This window comes from Athene noctua, unplaced genomic scaffold, assembly GCF_965140245.1.
Source record: "Athene noctua unplaced genomic scaffold, bAthNoc1.hap1.1 HAP1_HAP1_scaffold_53, whole genome shotgun sequence".
Taxonomy (NCBI): Eukaryota; Metazoa; Chordata; class Aves; order Strigiformes; family Strigidae; genus Athene; species Athene noctua.
Genome location: NW_027437546.1, coordinates 105,655 through 124,016, shown reverse-complemented (window position 1 = coordinate 124,016; position 18,362 = coordinate 105,655). Strand labels below are relative to the sequence as shown.

Sequence of the window (18,362 nt, the reverse complement as noted above, 5' to 3'; positions counted from 1 at the left end):
CACACAAACGTTTATTACCCCAAGGAAACAAGTCCCCCGCCCTCAGAAACCTGAAGGATGTGGGTTTAGCAGCCACTACATCCAAAGGCTGTGGTTAGGAACTGTAAGCAAGGCATAGCCAAGACACCAACCAAATGCAATAAAATAAAAACAGAGCAGTAAAAATTCAGCTTTGGTCTAGAAAAAAGCCCACCACTATTCTGCATGGTATCACTAACGTTCAAAATAATGTCTGAAGGCTTCACCAGATGCCAGATTTCTTTATCATCACGCACGATGCACAACACTTCCCATCTTAAAAGCCCACACCGACGTGAAGGGATGTCGCCTGCAGGAAATGCGACCAGGGACCCAGCACATTGCCTGCAACATCAAAAAGCAGCAGTAACACGGGATGGGAACAGCTGGCCCAGGAGCAGCCCTGCAGGAACAGCCTGGGAGCTGCAGGGAATCAGAAGCTGGATGCACACCCTGTCTCATTAAATGACAGCAAAGGTCCCCGGGGCGTCCGAGCCGGAGCAGAGCCTCCGAGGCACGAGCAGCCGCCCCTCAGCTCTGCGCAGCACTGAGGAGGCTGCTGGGCACTCGGCTCCACGGGAGCCAGCTCATGGGCTGATCCACCAGCAACTGAGAAAGTGCGATGGGCACTTAGGAGAAGTTTGGAGCCAACGGAGCCGTCCAGTCTTGGGAGGAACTGGGGTCTGCATTTCTGCAGCAGAAGACCAAAGCAGCGGAACACAGCACAAAGCCGGGAAGCTGAGGAGCAGCAGCTCTGCTGAACGTCGGCCGTGGGCAAAGTGGGAAACAGCAGATTCCAACAGCAGCAGGGATGCTCCAGGTTAGAGCTCAGGGAAAACTGTCCAGTGTAAAGGCTGATAAAGCGCTGGCAGAGGGTGCTTACAGGAGAGGTGGGGACTTTTTAAGAAGATTGAACAAACACCTTGTAAGAAGAACACGAGCAGATCTGACCCTGCCTGAGGCCAGGAGGCCAGACGAGGCGAGAGCCCACGGCCCCGGCCGAGCCCACGGAGCTGCGTGTGTCAGCCCTGAGCCTCCCCACGGGGCCCTGCAGAGACACTGCACAAGGACAGAGCTCACCCCGCTGCCCTGGGACAGTACGGCAGACACACGCCCAGGAGACCTCCAGCTACAAGGACAAAATTCTACAGCCACTGAACAAATCTCAAAGCTGAATGAACCGTTTGCCTCCCTCTCCCTTCAGAATTCCTACACACACACACACACAAAGTTTTAATATAACTCCAGGAATTTGAAATATGGGTAAAAATATCTTCTCACAGCTATTATCTCCATACTACAGGTTTGACAGTGAACTCTGTACAGTGCCTTAAAGCTCCAGAATAACTTGTCATCAGCTCCATCCACATTTCTCCTCTTATGAGCCTTCCCCACCCTGCTCCTACTTCCTTATTTTCTTTCTTCTTCTTTTTTTTTTTTTTTTTTTTTTTCCTACACTATGGAATTATCGCAAAAAGCAAGATGAATAAAGATGATTAGATGAAGGTCACAAGCTGAAGTATGCGAGATTTGGTATCAGCAGAGTTAAATACATCAGGGAGGAATGAGATATATTGACAGCTGCAAGGTTTGTTCATTTGCAAATTTTCTGCCAGATCCACTTTTGAGAAAGTCAGAATGTAATAAACAGTCATTCTCTGCAGGGTTATGGATGAGAAAAAAGAAGAGTTCTAAGTAGTATTGATTTGGGGTGAAGTGGCAGAACGTGACAATCAATAGAGTTTAGTCAGATATAAAATAGGAATCACACCAGTCATGACAAGATTGTTACAGGAGTCAAAATCTGGTATTAGCTGGACTTGTACTGCAGTTTTGTGTTCTTAAATAATTAACCATCAAAACAGGAAGGCAACTTTAGCCGATCTGTATATCCCTAGTAATACAAATAGGTACCAAATACCGGGTACCAGTACTTTAGCTTCTTAGAAAGAACAGTGAGAGTCTAGACAGTCTGAAGTGCAAGTTTACTTAAGTGAAAACAGTCATCTGACAAAGAAACAACAAAACAGTCAGCAGTACAGTCCTTGGAATAGCTTCCTTTGTGGAAGCCCCAGCACTGTGTTCAGATATCTACCATACTTAGCCATGAAAGTACCAAAATACTCCATGTGTTACGTAGGCTATATTGAGTAAAAATAGTAGTAGAAATGTCACCTGAAAGCAGTTTCTAAGATTTTGTGTGATTTAGGAGCCCTGTGACAGAAAGGAAAAAAAAAAGAAAAGAAAAAAAAAAAAACCAAAAGAAAAAGGTGTTAATTGCCAGAATTTGCTTTAAGATAATCTTGAAAATGCTGCAATATTTTAGGAAATATTTATTACAGTTGAAAACTTGCTGAGGTTCCACATGCTCACTGATCTGTATCGGCATGCCACTCATCATGTCACGAATCAGACACGCAGCCACTGATACAGTTAACAAACAATCCATACTTCAAAGTGTCCCATGAGCAGGGGCAATTCAAAGGCGGCTGTGGAATTTATGGGCAAGTAGAAAGGCTCACGCTTCCCCCACCGCTAGAACACCACCAGCCCCGCGAACACAGCCGCTCCTGAGGGTGGGGAAGGCCAAGGAAACCCTTTAGATTACCACACAGTAATTTCTTCATCCATTTACCTCGAAGGACATACTACGAGGCGAGTTAGGTGTTTTTGAAGGCCCCTCCGCTGTTACAGCACACATTCCTCATTCCCAAACATTCACCACTCTCCCCGTTGTTTCTGCAATGTTTGCAGCTGAAGGATCAGAAAGCCAATCGGCCTGGTTCATTGTCAGTGCTGGAACAGCAGTGCCGTTCTTTCTTATCCCCACATGTAGGTATTCACTTGGTCTACGATGCTAGCAGCACCTGTCCTCTCATTTCAGGGCAGCATTACAACACGAGGAGAGGCTGCCATCCAACCAGAAACAGAGGGTGCAGTGACAAGACAGCACTAAGCAGACATATCTAAATCAACCCCCCAAACAAGGCCACGCAGGGGCGTCCAGAATTTCTAGGCTGTTGCCTGAAATCTCTGCAGCAATTCCTGCAGTAATACGCCCAAAGTTTGCATGCAGAGCCACATAAATTCAGGGGGTTTGGCTTGCAAATGCTTCAGTGGGTACCAGGATGCTGCTGCACTGTTAGTTCAAGATGCTCTGTAGCTCATCGGTCTGCAGGGAGAGGCGCTCGGAAGACCTCGCGATATACGGGAATAGGGAACCAATCAAACATGCCAAAGAAGAATGCTACCAAAACACAGCCATGCTTAAGGTGGATGCCTTTAAGGAGCATATATAAAGCAATTGCGCAGCTAATAAGTTGAACAAGTAGTCAACCCACATATTGGCATCTGTGCTTTTGTTCCCGCGAAGGTTTTAACCTCCTGCAGGGGTTAGCTGTGATCTGAGCGCCACATGTCTGTGGATTGGCAGGTAGAAAAAGACAGCTGATGCCTTACCACAACAAATGGTGACCCCGACGTGATGGCAGTGGTGATTTCGGTGTGCGGACCGGTGGCGGTCGGCGGCACACGGCAGGAGGTGACGGAGCTCCACGCAGGACGGGAGACTCCACGGCGCGCCATGGAGACCACAATCAAGGTACTTAAAACATGGGGAATGCAATATAAGACTTCCATGAAGTCGAGCGCTTTAAGAGCTATGCTACAAAGATTATTAAAGCTCGGCATTTTGGCCGAGCCGATGGATTGCATGAAGTCAGAGCTCTGGCCTCTAATCAAAGCTGATTTAACAGAGCAGGCAAAATTGGGAAATCCAGAGCACTTGGTGACTTGGGATAAGGCAAATGCATTGATGAAAGCCACCCAAGCCGAACAACATGCATCTAAGGATGCACATAGGGGACTGCAACGCTTCTCAGAGGAGACTACTCAGTCGGAGGAGTCCGCGGGGTCCAGCAGCGGTCGGGGTGCGCAGTATGGAGATGGCAACGGCAGCCCGGGGCCCCCCCGAGCCCCCTGCGCCGCGGAGCGGCCGCCTGCGGCTGAGCCCGGCACCGCGCGCTGGGCCCGCCCCCCCCCCTCCTCGCGACAAAAGCAACAAGTTTTTCACAGAGCAGGTGCTGACGCTGTCATGCAGCACAGGCTTTATATGTTCTTAATGGAGTCTTCGTATTTGTAATGTTTGTCATTCTCTGTTGTGTCAGTAAGGAGTGTGAGGGACTTCCTGGTGTGGTTGTGTGATTGTTCTGCGTGTGTGAGACGCAGCCCAGCTGCAGCTGCGGAGTCATCGGTGCTGCTGTCTGTTCGGGCTCAGTGTTCTCAGTGTTACAGGTAAAATACCTCCTCTAGCAGGAGGCAGTCATTCCGTGTTGATTGTTGTCTTGAATTTAGGTGCGTGCTCTGCGGGGAGAGTGCACCTCTGAACCACCTGCCTAATGGAAATATTCTTGAAAGATCATCTACCACCTGACAGGGGTTGGTTTTTTTACCAGGGGTCGTAGATGCTGGTTATAAAGAGAAAAATCAAAACTATGGTCTGTACCCCTGTGCTCTGTAACAAAACGGTCAAAAATTGTTCAGCTTGTTAATTTTACTGTGGCTCCCCCTACTACTATGCCGAGAAGCCGCGATGACTCGGGATTTGGATCAGCAGGTACCCCTTAAATATTTCTGGACTCAGACAGTGACACAAGGTTGACTTCTGGTAAAATGTACTCTCGTTAAAGCTAAAAAATCTGTCGAGCTGACAGGCATTTTAGATACTGGCGCAGATGTGACCATATCTGTGAGCAGACTGGCTGTTGGCTCCGGTACCTCAAATGCTTTTCAGGGTTGGTGTCATGCTGTAACAATTCAAAGCAAGGATCTCATTCATGTAAGGGGCCCAGAAAGCTGGGTAGCAAATATTCATCCATTTATATTGGAAACCCCTATTACGTTTTGGGGTCGTGACCATGTGGCTCAATGGGGAACTCCAACTGGATCAAATTTGTCTTAATCACCACTGCAGCACAACCCACCCTGAAACCCACCCTGAAACTCACCTGGAAAATGGAATCACCGGTGTGGGTGGGTCAGTGGCCCTTGCCAGGGAAAAAGTCATGCCACCTTAATGACTTAATTCAGGGATGATTAAGTTTCTTATTTTAAAGAAAAGTGGTAAATAGTGACTTTTACATCATCTCCAGCATATTAATGATACCACACAGGATAAAAATACTTTACAACCATGAATGCCCTCCCCAACAATGATTACCTGAAACTGGCATCTTGTAGTAATTGATCTAAAGGATTGATTTCTTTTATCATTCCCTTGCATCCGAACGATGCACCTACAATTACCTTTTCTATTCCCACTATTGATGTTAGTGAACCTGCAAAACAATACCACTGCATTATTTTACCATAAGACATAAAAGTCCCACCAGGTCCCCCAAGCTGTTACATATCATTATATGGATGACATCCTTACAGCAGCAGTAACACAGGAGATCATGGAAAAGGCTCTGGCTTTAACCAAGCACTCACTATCTCAAATGGTGTTGCAAATACCGCTTGAAAAGGTACAGATATCATCACCAGGCAGTACCTGGGCTGAAGGATTTGTGAACAGACTATTGTCCTGCAACAGCTTAAACTTAAAACTGATGTTAAGACTTTAAAAAAGATTTACAGAAACTGTTAGGAACCATAAATTGGATACAGCTGTGTGGGCCTAACTCATGATGATCTGCATAGCTTGTTTGATATTTTATGAAAAGATCCTTCACTGACATCACCCAGAGTACTTACAGAGAAAGCAAAACAAGATCTCCACCGTATAGCTAACGCCATCTCAAACAGACAAGCATCACAGGTACACTGCATTCCCCCACGGGACAAGCCACCGTAGAAAGAGCACGCCAAACCTTGAAAGCACTTTTGCAAAAACAAAAAGGGAGAGAGATCTTGGCTCCAGGTCAGCCATATGCTCTGCTGTTTCAGTGGGATGAAAAACACATGCCTTTTTTCCACCAGAATGCCAGAGCAAAATCAAAACCAGTTTTCTTTGTCAAGGCATCAGGCTAAAGACATCACTGCAACTTGCCCTGAATACCAGACAGACTCCATCTCCTCAGCAGGGAAGTGGTGTCGACCCTTGGGGACTCACCTCCTCAGAATTATGCCAATCTGATGTCACTCACTCCGCTGCATTTGAAATGTTAAAATATGTACATGTGTCTGCTGATGCCTGTTCTGGAGCACTGTTTGCATCCTGCCATACAGTGGGGGGTCAAGCACCTGACCAGCATTCCCCACTCACCGACCGGTCAGGCCATGGTGGAGCATACATCTAGCAAGCTAAAGCGTCTGTTACAACAACAACAACAACAAAAGGGGGAAGATGCAAGATACCAGATCAACAAGAGGTCCAGAGCAAGTCTCAAGTGTTAACAAAAAACTTAGAAAGTAGTAACTGAGGAGGACCATATCTTTTAATAACCTGGGGAAGAGGTTATGCTTGTGTCTCCACAGGTCTCGTCTCCAATGGTCACCAGCAAGGTGTGTGCAACCACACCTGAGGGTGAGAGGCAGCCAGCACTCAGGATCCAGCTGTGGGTGCTGTGGGTGCCCCTGTGCCGACAGTTTGCAATCTCTTCGACTGGTCATTTAAGCAGAATGTCTGGGTAATGTTTGCTACTGCAACAGGACAAACTACACTACAGTTGCCAATTCTTTTAAGAGAAGATGCTGACAGTAATTGCAACTCCTTAATGAGATATCTAGGCTTACTAGTCACTAGTGAAAGGTGTAGTTTAGATGGAATGTAGTTATTAATAAGGATGAAATGCTGTAAGAATGTGTGTATTCAACTTTCTTTGTTTAGCAATATTAAGAATTAAGAGCTCAAGTGTTTAACCTTATTAGAAACTCCCTTGGTTTTCCCCCTGGAGTACTGGCCAGGCTCTGGGTGGAACCCAACGGGAGGATGAAATCAGATGTTCCCGCTCAAAGAAAACTGCCAGTTATTTTGGCCTGTTGATTTAGAGGCTGGACCTGCTTGCAGCGACGTTGGATGCCTCACCTACGGATGGACGCATCGCGTAGGGCTTCCAGTTTGTGAGGAAGGGCACTCTGAATTCTCGCTGCATCCAGGGTTCCCCAGCGATTGCGGATCTGAATGTTAGTACTTCTATTAAGTGTGCTATTCCGTACTTTCCTTACTGTTTATTTTGTAGTATTTAGTCATATCTCTTATTTATCAGTACTGAAATTAGCCTACTCTTTTAACTAGTAATTGTAACTGCTGTACTGTTTCAGCCTTCTGTGGAACTATTGTAAGTATGCTGTGTTTTTGAAGTTTGTCTAACCTTTAATTGATACAGCTCTCAAACAAGTCTTGCAGGTGCCGTTGCAAAAACCAAGAAAGGGGAGATCTGGGAGGCATCGGCCTTACACAGCCTCTGACAAACAGCTAAGCTTTGATGAAGAGCAGGCCTCAGAAGATAGATAAGAAACTGCTGAGCTGTGCCAAGGTGGCAGGGAAAAATCAATCAGGACAGCAGGCATTTTGCCTGGGCTTAGCAACTGCTGCCGACCCACTCAGACCTGTTTGATTGGAGTTAGAGCTGAGAGGCTCTCTTCCCCCAGTAGCTGGGAATAGCATGCGAGGTCAGGCCTGGGGATGTATATAGTTTGGTGGACAAAAAGCCTATCTGACACATGGTTGGTATCATCAGACAGTCTGGCTGGGATGGCAAACCCGTGCCTTTAGCCTGGGTTTGTCAAAATACCAACAAGGCCGCCTTTGTTACCACAGTCGCTGTTGTAGCGGACCTCATAGGACGCCTACGCAACATGACCCTTCAACACTTTGGGAAGGAACCTGACACAATACTCATCCCCTGGAAGCAGCAAGTGTGGGACGACATGGTTACACGTTCGGAAGACTTACAACGTGCCATCTCCAGGGTCCATGACAACTGGAAAGGGTCTACAATGGGTTACACACCTGAAGACACTTCAGCTACAACTTACACTACCTCTAGTCATGCGCCCTCTTAACGGTACAACATACCTTACAGATGCCTCATCGCAATCACAAACAGCTGCAGTCGTATGGAAAGCTGAAGGACACTGGGAAAAGAGGTTGTGGACTCAGACTAATAAATCAGTACAATGGTTGGAAGCCAAAGCGGTCAAGACGGCACTCCAGCAGGAAACAGAGAATCCAATTAATATTGTTCCAGGCTCTCTCTATGTTTATAAACTTGTACACAAAATGGTAACCGTAGGATTTGTGCAGACGGAAGTATCGACTTTGCTTTATGACGCTCTACAACAACACGTAGGACAGGCCTTTCTTACACATGTGAACAGTCACCAATCCTTACCTGGTCCGATTATAGAAGGCAATCATAAGGCTGACCAGGCGGCATGGGGTGTATGGTCACTAGATGCTGCAAAGCATTTACACGCCTTTCTACACCTCGGAGCAAAAGCCTTAGCAAAAACATGTCATATTTCTCTGTCACAGGCAAAAAACATAGTGGCACTTTGTCCCTACTGTCAAAAGGGCCCACTGTGGGAAGCAGGGGTCAATCCAAGGGGTCTCTCCCCCAGTCAGATATGGCAAACTGACATAACAGAATTTGACCTATTAAAACCAAATAAATACCTCATAGTAACCATTCACACCTTGAGTTCTACAATATTAGCCACGATGGCTTGCAAACAAACAGCCAGACACATTATTGCTCATTGGGAGGGCGTCATCGCCTTATTAGGGAAGCCACAAGAGATTAAAACAGATAACGGCCCTTGTTTCATTGCGAGACGTACGAAAGAATGGTGTGCATTATGGGACGTCAAGTTAGTACACGGCCTTCCTTACAGCAGTCAAGAGCAAGCAATAGTGGAACATGCGCATCGCACCCTAAAATCCAAACTACAACAGCTTGGGGGGGGGGAAGGTCATAAGGGGACAATACCCATAGACCGGCAACAGACTTTATTGTCCCACGCCCTTTATGCTTTAAATCATTTTGTAGAGGCGATGAGTCCACACCTCCCCTGTGGAAACACTTTATGCCAACCCAGGAGACAAAAAATTATCCTTTGGTTCAGGTCAAGGAACCGGGAGCGATAGAGTGGGAATCAGGCTGGTCACTGAGAGTGTTTGGGCGTGGGGATGCAGCAGTGGAAAAAGATGGTTTAATTAAATGGATACCTGCCCGATGTATAAAACCTGAAATAACCATTTCTTCTTAAAGTTTTTGCAGATTTTCTGTGGCTTTTGGCTACTTGGATCTTCTGCTAGACGAACCATCTCGCCCAGACCCAACATATGGGCAAGCACTACAGAGAAGCATGCAGCAGCTGTGGTTAATACAGAGAAAGAATGGAAAAAAAAACCAACACCGAAAAAACCGACACCAAAAAACCCACCCTTGCACATGAAGAAATAGAACAACAAGTCTTCAATTATTACAAATATAGCTATATAGCATGGGGAGGGGGAAGTGTAGGGAGAGGCGCTCGGAAGATCTCACGATGTACAGAAAGAATAGGGAAGTAAAGATCTCGCGATGTACGGGAAGGCATATATAAAGCAACTGTGCAGTTAATAAATCGAACAAGAAGCAACCACCATATTGGCGTCTGTGCTTTTGTTCCCGCGAAGGTCATAATCTCCTGCACGGATTAGCTGTGATCTGAGCGCCACACCTCTGCGGATTGGCAGATAGAAAAAGACAGCTAATACCCCTACCTCAACACAGGACTACTGCAGCTGGAATATTTTTGGATTGCAGAGAGACAAAGCTCCTGCTTAAGGAAAAAGATTAAAAAAAAAAAAAAAGAAAAAAAAAGGCAGGGTGTCATGGAATGCTGTTTTGACTGAATATCACCTAAGGCCCAAGCCCTCTACTCATGTTGTTGGATAAATGAGATTGTCTTTGTTATTTGATTTCTCTATCTCGATACTGAATTTCACACCTCCTATCTTATTTTATTGAATCTGATGGAGAACCAAAACTTGCTGGTTTTAACTTTGCTGGTATAGCTGCTGCTACGATTTGGGAATAATTTTTTGAGGGGTGATATTAATGCATATTAAAAGACAAACCTGCGCTGGATATGAGATGACTGAACTCCAGTAAGATTTAATTCCCATTTCTACCATTCTGTTACTTCTTATTAAACTTGAAATAGTTGTCAGATTTTATTTTTCTATTGAGTCTACCAACAGGAGAGTACAATCAGTACTATAAAAGTGTGTTCTGGAATGTAAGCATTCAGTTTCTGCCCGAACTACCACGACAGGTGATTTACCATTCCACTGAGAACATTCTTGTCTCACTACAGACAGGGCAGTTTGCAGAAACCGAGGCAGGAACAAGGGAGGCACAATCTTTCGTGGCAATATCCTGGGCTTAATTTAAATTGCCTCAGCAGATAATGGTCAGTGCTGGCAGTTTTTTCTCAACTAAGTAATCCGACATCACCTCCGTGAATGGGAGGAGTGGGGCGTAGCCAATGCACAGCAGCCCTTTCATTTACCGAGGTATGACTTTGTTTGCAGAGAATATGCCCTGGGGTGGTGGCAGGAGGGAGGAAGAGGAGCCACTTCTAGGAGCTTGGGTCTTCTGCTTTGATTAGGTCACAGCTACAAATAGATTTAGGACTCAGCCATGCTCAGTATTTTGCTCCTACTCGTACACAATGCTTTTAGAAATAAAAAATTAAAAAATGGAATGTGGAATTAAGGTGGTTGATTTAAATGACAGCAGAAACAAAAAAATTACAGATCTCATAGTCCAGCAGCTCCTTAAAGGAGTCTTAAACATCAAAAAGCAAGAAAAACCCTTGCGGGACAACATCCCACCCAAGAGGAGGAAGATGGTGGAGCAATGGGTGTGAAAACGCTCCAAAACCCCGCGGCAGGCGAAGCCGGACAGGCACAGCGTGGCGGCAGGCAGCAGCAGGCAGCAGCAAGCGGAGAGCATCCGATGCCGACCACGTGCCCGGCAAGCGAGCCAGAACCTGAGGGACACCACGGACAGAGTGCCGCCGCCCCCCGACCCCTTCCGACAGGCGGGCAGAGAAGACGTGGAGCCGGATCCCCGCCGCACGCAGCCTGCGCCCGCCCGCTCCAGCCCCAGCCCTCTCCCATCTCTCTGTTTCTCACTTCATTAAAGGTTCGATGTGCGTTTCACAGCGCCTCTGCCTGGGCTCATCCCTGCAGCGGGAGGCGGGGGGCCAATGCAGCCCCTGACCCGTGTGTAGATCTGACCCTCCACCGCTTCACCCACTGCATGAGGAACCCCCCATGACTCTGGGTGGAGATGCTGAATCAGAACATTAGTTCCCAGACTCACGGTTAACGAACTAGAAAGAGCTCTCAAAAATCATCTGCTCCCATGGAAGCAGGAAAATTCTTCTTTAGCTTTGAGAGCAGGACAAAACCTTCTGGGACTCGATACGCTCACGCTGCACAAACCCCCTGTTACACCAGTGTTACAAATCTCGACAAATCGAACACCATGTCCCAGGCCATTTCCAACCATTTAAAAACGCTACATCAAATCGCCATAGCTCCTGGGGGATTTTCACTTTCTGGCCTGTTTAGGTGGACACCATCCTTAAATTTTGCCCTGGTTTGAGCCCAGAGGGCAACTGCGCACCACGCAGCCGCTCACTCACCCCTTCCCCGCAGTGCTGGGAAGGAGAAATGAAGCAAAGAGCTCAGGAATGGAGATAATGACAGAGAGGGGTGGCTCGAGCACCCATGAGTCAGGGCAAAAGACAGACTTGTTAGGGGAAGAAAACAGGAATAGCACCTGAATTCAAACACTAACAATGCTTAACAGACACAGTGGGACAGTGAAAAGCATTATGTTACCACAGTTAAAAACCCCTCGCCCCACCCCCCCCTCCCTGGATAACGTCCTTGGCTCCATGCCATGCAGCTGCCGCCACAGCCCGATCAGTTTTTAACTGTTTCAGGGGTTGGTGTACCAGTCGCCATGCAGTTGAAGATGACACAGCGATGGTGTTCTTCCTTACGGCCGCCTCGAATAAGGCGATCCCTGCCCCTTTCCATGTTTCCAGATCAAGAGCAGACCGTGCATCAGCAGGGACCCCATTCCTTTTGCACCAGATAAGCAAAGTGCGCAGGGCTTTTTCCTCATCAGAGGGAGCTGGTGGAACAGAGGGCTCCAGGATGGGAGGTGGAGGGGGCACTGCCTGAGGGGCTTTCTGCTCATTTCATCTTTGTGGAGGAAACAACTCATCTTGTGCTTCCTCATCGGAGTCCTCACACAATCCCCTCGCCCTCAACCACGTCTACGTTTGGGACGGGCTCCCCCCGCTAGGTCCATATCTTGACCTCTCGCCACCAGGACCCGGCCCGAGGACACCCCTGGATTATAAGGTGTTTCCCCTGAGCTTGCTTTCTCCGCCTTAAAGTCTTTTAAAGTCTCTTTTAAAAACCTCCAGGTTGTAAGGAGGTTGGTTGCATTCTTATTACCGCGAGAGGCACACTCCAGCAGTTTCTGTCCCAGTTCTTCCCATTTGCTCACACTAAATGCAGTGGCAGTGCCAGCTTCATACCCTTGCGCTTTGATTCACGACAACATTTTTTGGAGCGCTACATCATCCAATTTGACTCCCCTGCGCTGAAGCACCAACTTCCACATTGTCAGAATCATACCCTCCTCCTTAGAGAGGATGGCACCCATCGCTTTGTTCCCAGCCGCTCACCTGGACGGTGTCAAATTCCAAAAGGTTGTCGGGACTGTGCAGCTCTCCCCGCCGCTGCGCTTGGCTGGGCTCCATCTCCGCAGCTCTTCCTGCCGCCGTTATTTATTTCCTCGGTGTTGGGATCACATCGGGGCCACCATTTGTCGTTGTTGAGATGGACACGACAAACACCGAATTGTGCAAAATGGCTACTTTATTGTTCCAACAAGCCTTTTAATGACTTTATGCAGCGTTTGTGTCCATGTACGACTGGTTTTGGTGGAGACTAACAGTTCACGGCTGGATGCCCTCTTCTCTGTTGCAGCCTCGATGACCTTCCTCTCCTTGCGGTCAGGCAGTTCTGGTCTGGCAGTTCCTTGATCTTCTCAGCTCTTCTCGGGACTTTCACGTCTCTTAAGGGTACGTGGTTATCTGCTCAAAGTCAGTATCAAACTTACATTCTGATCCCTCAGACCAGCCCAGGTCTCCCATAGTACCAGTACTGGTTCCCAGCTCCAAGCACGGGAAGAGACACTGGGCGGCTCAGGCAGCATGCTCTGCCCGAGCCAGAAGGTCGCTGGGGCACAAGGGGCAGCCCTGGCTCTGAGTTCAGGGAGGAGCAGTGTGGGAGGCTCCCATGCCCCAGCCTTACCGTGGGGGTCCTGGCTGATGGTGGGATACAGGCAGGTACCCCTGCAGTGCACCTGGTACTGTCGGTTCGTCCCCAGCACCTCAAAATGCAGCGTCTGATCAAACTGCCCCGGCACCGTGGAGCTGAACTGGACCTTCAGTTCTACCTCGCCGTGGGCAGGCACTATCCACCGGCAGCTGCTCAGCCTGGCAATGAAAGAGGAGGCTTCAGACATTGCTAACGAGCAAACGAGAGAAGGAGGCGGCTCATGGACTCGCCATCCCGTGGAGGCCCCGGCAGAGGGTCCCTGCGGGGCTGGGGACGATGGACCCCGCTGGCAAGATGGACGTGAAGCAGAGGGATCACCTCCTCCCTCACGGCTCACCTGACGGATCTCCCCGGGGATGGGGCCGTGTCCATGTCGCTTTGGTGTGCCCCGGGGCGCTGCGTGGGTGCTCCCGTGCCCGGCGCCTGGAGACCTCTCCTGCCTGGAGACCTCGCCCGGCTAGAGCTCCGCTTCCTCCTCACAGCCTCCGGCCTGCCCGCGGCTTTCTCCTTCCCCGACTGGCCCCTGCTTGGCGTGACCTGCTCCTCTGACACCTTCACACCAAGGCAGAGAGGAAAGGGAGAGAGGTGAGACCTGCCCTGAGACACCCCCATCCCAGAGAGAAAGCTGCAGGTTTGTTAACAGACGGGAGAGAGAATAAACCACCAACCACCTCTGCCCATGGATTTGGTCTTCCTTATGGGACTTTGTTTTGCCTACAACACCCCTCCTTGCCCAGGACCCTCTCCTCAAGGGAAGTTGAAGGGTTTAGCTGATTTTTTTTTCCTCTCATCTTACAGAACTGCCCCATGTTTCAAGCAGAGCTGTCTCTTTCAGACAGACAGGAGGGATGCCTGCAGACATGGAGCCCTGTCATGTCTTCACTGCCCTTCCACAGTGATCCTTTTCCATTCCACCCGCCCCCCATGCCCCCACCCAGCCTGGACCCTGCCCTGGCACCTCCACTGCAGGCACATCCAAGAGACTTCTGGTGTTCTTCTTTTCTTCTTCTGCAGTGGCACCTTCAGGCACGACAAAGGCGAAGTGCTCGAGGGCTTCTCCTGCTGCAGGGACCATCCGCTTCTCCGGGTAGCGGATCACGGAGTAGAAAGCCGTAGGTGGAATGAGAGGCCCCGAGGGACCCAGTCCCAAGTCATCCAGGATCTAAAGCATAAGAGAAAACCCTGTTTATGCTCCCGTCACCTTCATCCTCACACTCCCTGAAAGACACTGAGCTTTTGGCATTTTTTTTTTTATGTAGATGGAGTACAGTGATTTTTTATGCCCAGCAGGGTGGGCAGGCTCCAGAGCAGTGCCAGGACCTACAAGTGGGACCTAGAGAGAAATCTGAGTGACTCGGCTGAAGGAAACAATGACCAGGAGCTGCCCTGCCCTGGGACCATTTTAAGTGATTTCCAGACTGGGAAACTCTCTGAACAGAGAGGATGAGAGCCCCCCGCTCTTCTGCCCGACCTGAGGGATGGCAAGAACTTCCCCAGCCACGTGGCTGCTGTGAAGCCATCGTGGAACATCATCAGTGGCCTGGACAAGGCTCTGTGCTGTTGTCACCTGGCGGGACAGAATGCACCAGGACCCAGACCATGGCAGGCTCAGCATCTGAGCCTCACAGGGCTTTACCTGCTCTGCCGCTGGCAGCTTGCCACTCTCCAGGATCGCCCTCGTCACATCTGCAGAGCTCAGCACCTGGATGTCCAGGCAGGGCACCCCAACGTCCTGGCCTCTGGATGACCCTTCTGCACCTTCCCCTTCCAGCCCAGATAACTTGGAGTCCTCAAGAGCCTTCAGTTTTTCCAGACGCTCCTTCTCCAGCCTCTCCTGGTGCTCCTTCTCTCTGTCCTTTCGGCTCCTGCAACGGCGCTGGCCTTGGACTTGCTGCTGTACCACCTCCTGGTTCAGAGGGGACAGCAGGATACCCTGAGCCCTGTCCCAGGATGACAAAATATGTGTGACATCCTTCTGCAATGCCTCGTAGATCTTGAACCTCAGGGCCAAGTTCTCGCTGTCACTCTGCGCCTCGGTTTTAGTTTCTCCCTGTTCCGGGTCCGCAGGTTGTACAACCTCTGCTGAGCAGACATCTGCCAGGGGAGCCTCGCTCTGCTTTTTCTTATCTTCCTTGTCACTTGCAAGAGAGTCCGGGTGCTCCTTTGCAGATCCCTTCCTCTCTCCCCCCTCGGTGACTTCGGACAGGTTGCCAATGGATGCTCTGGTGTTTCTGGTGGATGCGTTCGTATTCTGGGCAGGAGGAGCAGGAAAAAGCGGTGAGCATTTCCAAGCACCAACTCAAATGCTGTAGGACAGCGGCGATCTTTGCAATAGCACCCCATGTCTCATCTGAGGCTTGTGCTAGGTGCTCTACAAATCCCAATTCAGAGCGCAGCTGGTACCCAGTTGAGCTCAACTGAAACTAAACTCCCCAGCGTCAGACTGATGAGGAGTCCTGCAAACCAGCTGAGAAACAGAACAGCTTCCCCGACCCAAACTTAAGACACCTCCTTACTCCTGTGCAGTCCTCCGGGCACGTTTCTGGTGTGCTGAGCATCCATCCCTATGTCTGGCTGACACTTTGGGAAGTCTGGCTGCTAATGAATACCTAGAGGGCCTGGTGGTATCTCCTGCCAGACAGGTAGCAAAAGACACCACATCCCTGGCGGGTCAGGGCTCAGAGGTGTAAGTCACATGCAGAACGGGGACAAATGCTGGACTAAAACTATCTAGGGCTCGGAGTTATGTGAAGCCATGACTCAAAGGCAGCATGACCCTAGAAGAGCAGCTCTACCCAACAAACCCAGCCAAAAATAGCCCTGGCGAAGCAGCAGCAGGATCAAACACTGGCTGCTGTTTCCCAGCACAGCCCCGTGTGTTACCGACGGCCAGGTGCTCATCCCCAGCACTGCGGGTGGCTGCTGGCTGCGCCAGGAATGGTTCGGCTCAGCAGGAGGGGCCCCAGGGCTTTTACTCATCTCTATAAACACAACCACCCACCTGCCCGACTCCAGGCTGGCTTTTCTTCCTTGCAGCATTATCTTTCCCAGGCTTTCTCTTGGCCCACTTAGATGACTTCTTCAGATCTTTTTCCTCCCTCAAGTGTTCTAGCTCCCACCGGTGCTTTTCCTCAAGCTCTTGAGCCAGCCGCTCCATCTCCCTTCAGCAAGACAAACAAAACATCCCCAAGAGTCACCGCCAGAAATCTGGGCTCGTTGCAATCCCAGCTGGTCCCGCACTTCATTCACTGACCCTGAGGCCAGGCACAACCGTTAGACCAGCTCTGTGGACTTCCCTCAACCTGGGGAGGCTGGGACATCCAAAGTGAGGGAAGGCGGGAGGGGACCTCCAGGGCCAGCCAAATCTAGGCTTTGCTGTCACAAGGTCTAAATTGCATTACTTCTCCAGTAAGGTCCACCTGGACACCTCCAGCAATGCTGCCAAAGACTGGCTGATCCAGGGAAACAAACTTCAGCTGGGGCTGAAAGAAGTGCTGACACACAGGCTCGCTTTAAGCAAGTCCCTCCCCAAGTTTCAGGCAGGAGTTAAGAGAGCCATAAGCTTATCCTGTGTATCCTCCTGAACAGGGCTGCTTTGCGGGATCAGAGCTTCCCCCAGGCTCACCTGCTGCTGCAGCTGAAGCTGAGCCTAGGAGAAACCAGCTTTATGGCTGGTGTCACTCAGTAAAGGAAAACCCTGGGAGCTCAGCAGTGCAAGGGCCTCACCTACACCAGGACTGGGATCTAAACCAAGCCAGCACAGCTGTGCCTCACACCAACCCACACCACAACCCCTCTGGTTTGGAGAAGAAGGGCGATGAAGAAGATGAGAATGAACATCATTAACTAGAGACACCTGTAAGCACAGTGGCAAGGCAAGCACAGAGCCCAGCTCCCTGCAGCCTGTGTCCAAGCCGAAGGGCTCACCACTAAAGCGGAGAGAGGATGTTCTCATCTCACCGGAGGAAGGTGCCTCCTCTGCTGGGAACCAGGGAGGTGGAACTGGCAGTCCTTGTGCTGCTGGTAATTAATGCTTTTGGCCTTGGTAACCCCTCTGAGCTCAACCAAGGTCTCCGGAGCAGGGAAACCCTTCGGGGACGCTATCCTGGGGAGGCACCCATAGAAGGCTTACAGACCTCTTCTTCCTCTCACGCTTGACTTGCAGTATACTGTTATCAAACTGAATTTTCTCCTCCTCGGTGAGGGCATCATACTCGTCCTCGTCCATCTCCCAGAGGCGTGCTTTCTCCCTCCTGGCAGCTTCTTCCCGCTCCCGTCCTTCAGCACAGACCAGAGGAGAAACCGTCAGTGCCTGCAAGCAGAGCTTGCTGCTCTGGGTGAGCTGCCAGGATTCACAACTCCGTCCCGACCCAGCCTATCATCCTGCCAGGAGATACTGGCGAGCTCACATCCCCGCTTCAAAATTCAGACAAGCCCCCAAACTATCGCTGCTCAGTGAGTTCCCGTGCCTTGCCTGGCTCACACGCCCCAGCGCCGTGGACGGCTGGCCGGTGGTTAGTTATTGAGCCACAGCAGCTTACACTCGTGCCCAAGCTTTAATGTTAGAGACTGAGGTCAGCCTCAGCATTGCTGTATTTTAAGCAACTGTGAGCTGAGTGCTGGCTACACCGAGGCAGAAGGTGGAAGGATTAATAAAAACCCCTCTTACAAGTTCTGCTGGTAACCCAGATACACACGGGTAAGGTTGAAGGCTAGAGAGAGAACATGTCAGAGTTACGGAGACGAAGAGTCTCACCTTCCTGCTCTTTTGCGGCCATCTCCCTGGCTTTCCAAGAAGCATAATCCTGGAACAGGTTCACAAAATAGATGTAAGGCCGATTTCTGACAGCTTTGAGCAGGCAGAGGAGAGCAGACGCCGTGTTGCGTGCAAAGAGGGTCTCCAGGCCATCAAACACCACTCCCTGGTAGCAGTCGCTCAGCTGCAGATAAAGCCAAAACGGAAGAGAAAGTCAGCTGTCGC

At 49.8% G+C, this 18,362-nt stretch overlaps 1 protein-coding gene across 1 annotated transcript in view; it reads right to left on the bottom strand.

The window, feature by feature from the left end:
- Nucleotides 1–12,988: 12,988 nt before the first annotated feature.
- LOC141954991 (hydrocephalus-inducing protein homolog) overlaps nucleotides 12,989–18,362 on the bottom strand; it is a 96,322-nt gene continuing 90,948 nt past the window's right edge. Inside the window, 8 exon segments of the mRNA XM_074895068.1 lie at nucleotides 12,989–13,134; nucleotides 13,355–13,539; nucleotides 13,719–13,933; nucleotides 14,340–14,543; nucleotides 15,018–15,632; nucleotides 16,383–16,542; nucleotides 17,518–17,659; nucleotides 18,138–18,321. Of these exon segments, the coding sequence (XP_074751169.1) occupies nucleotides 12,989–13,134; nucleotides 13,355–13,539; nucleotides 13,719–13,933; nucleotides 14,340–14,543; nucleotides 15,018–15,632; nucleotides 16,383–16,542; nucleotides 17,518–17,659; nucleotides 18,138–18,321 (1,851 nt within the window).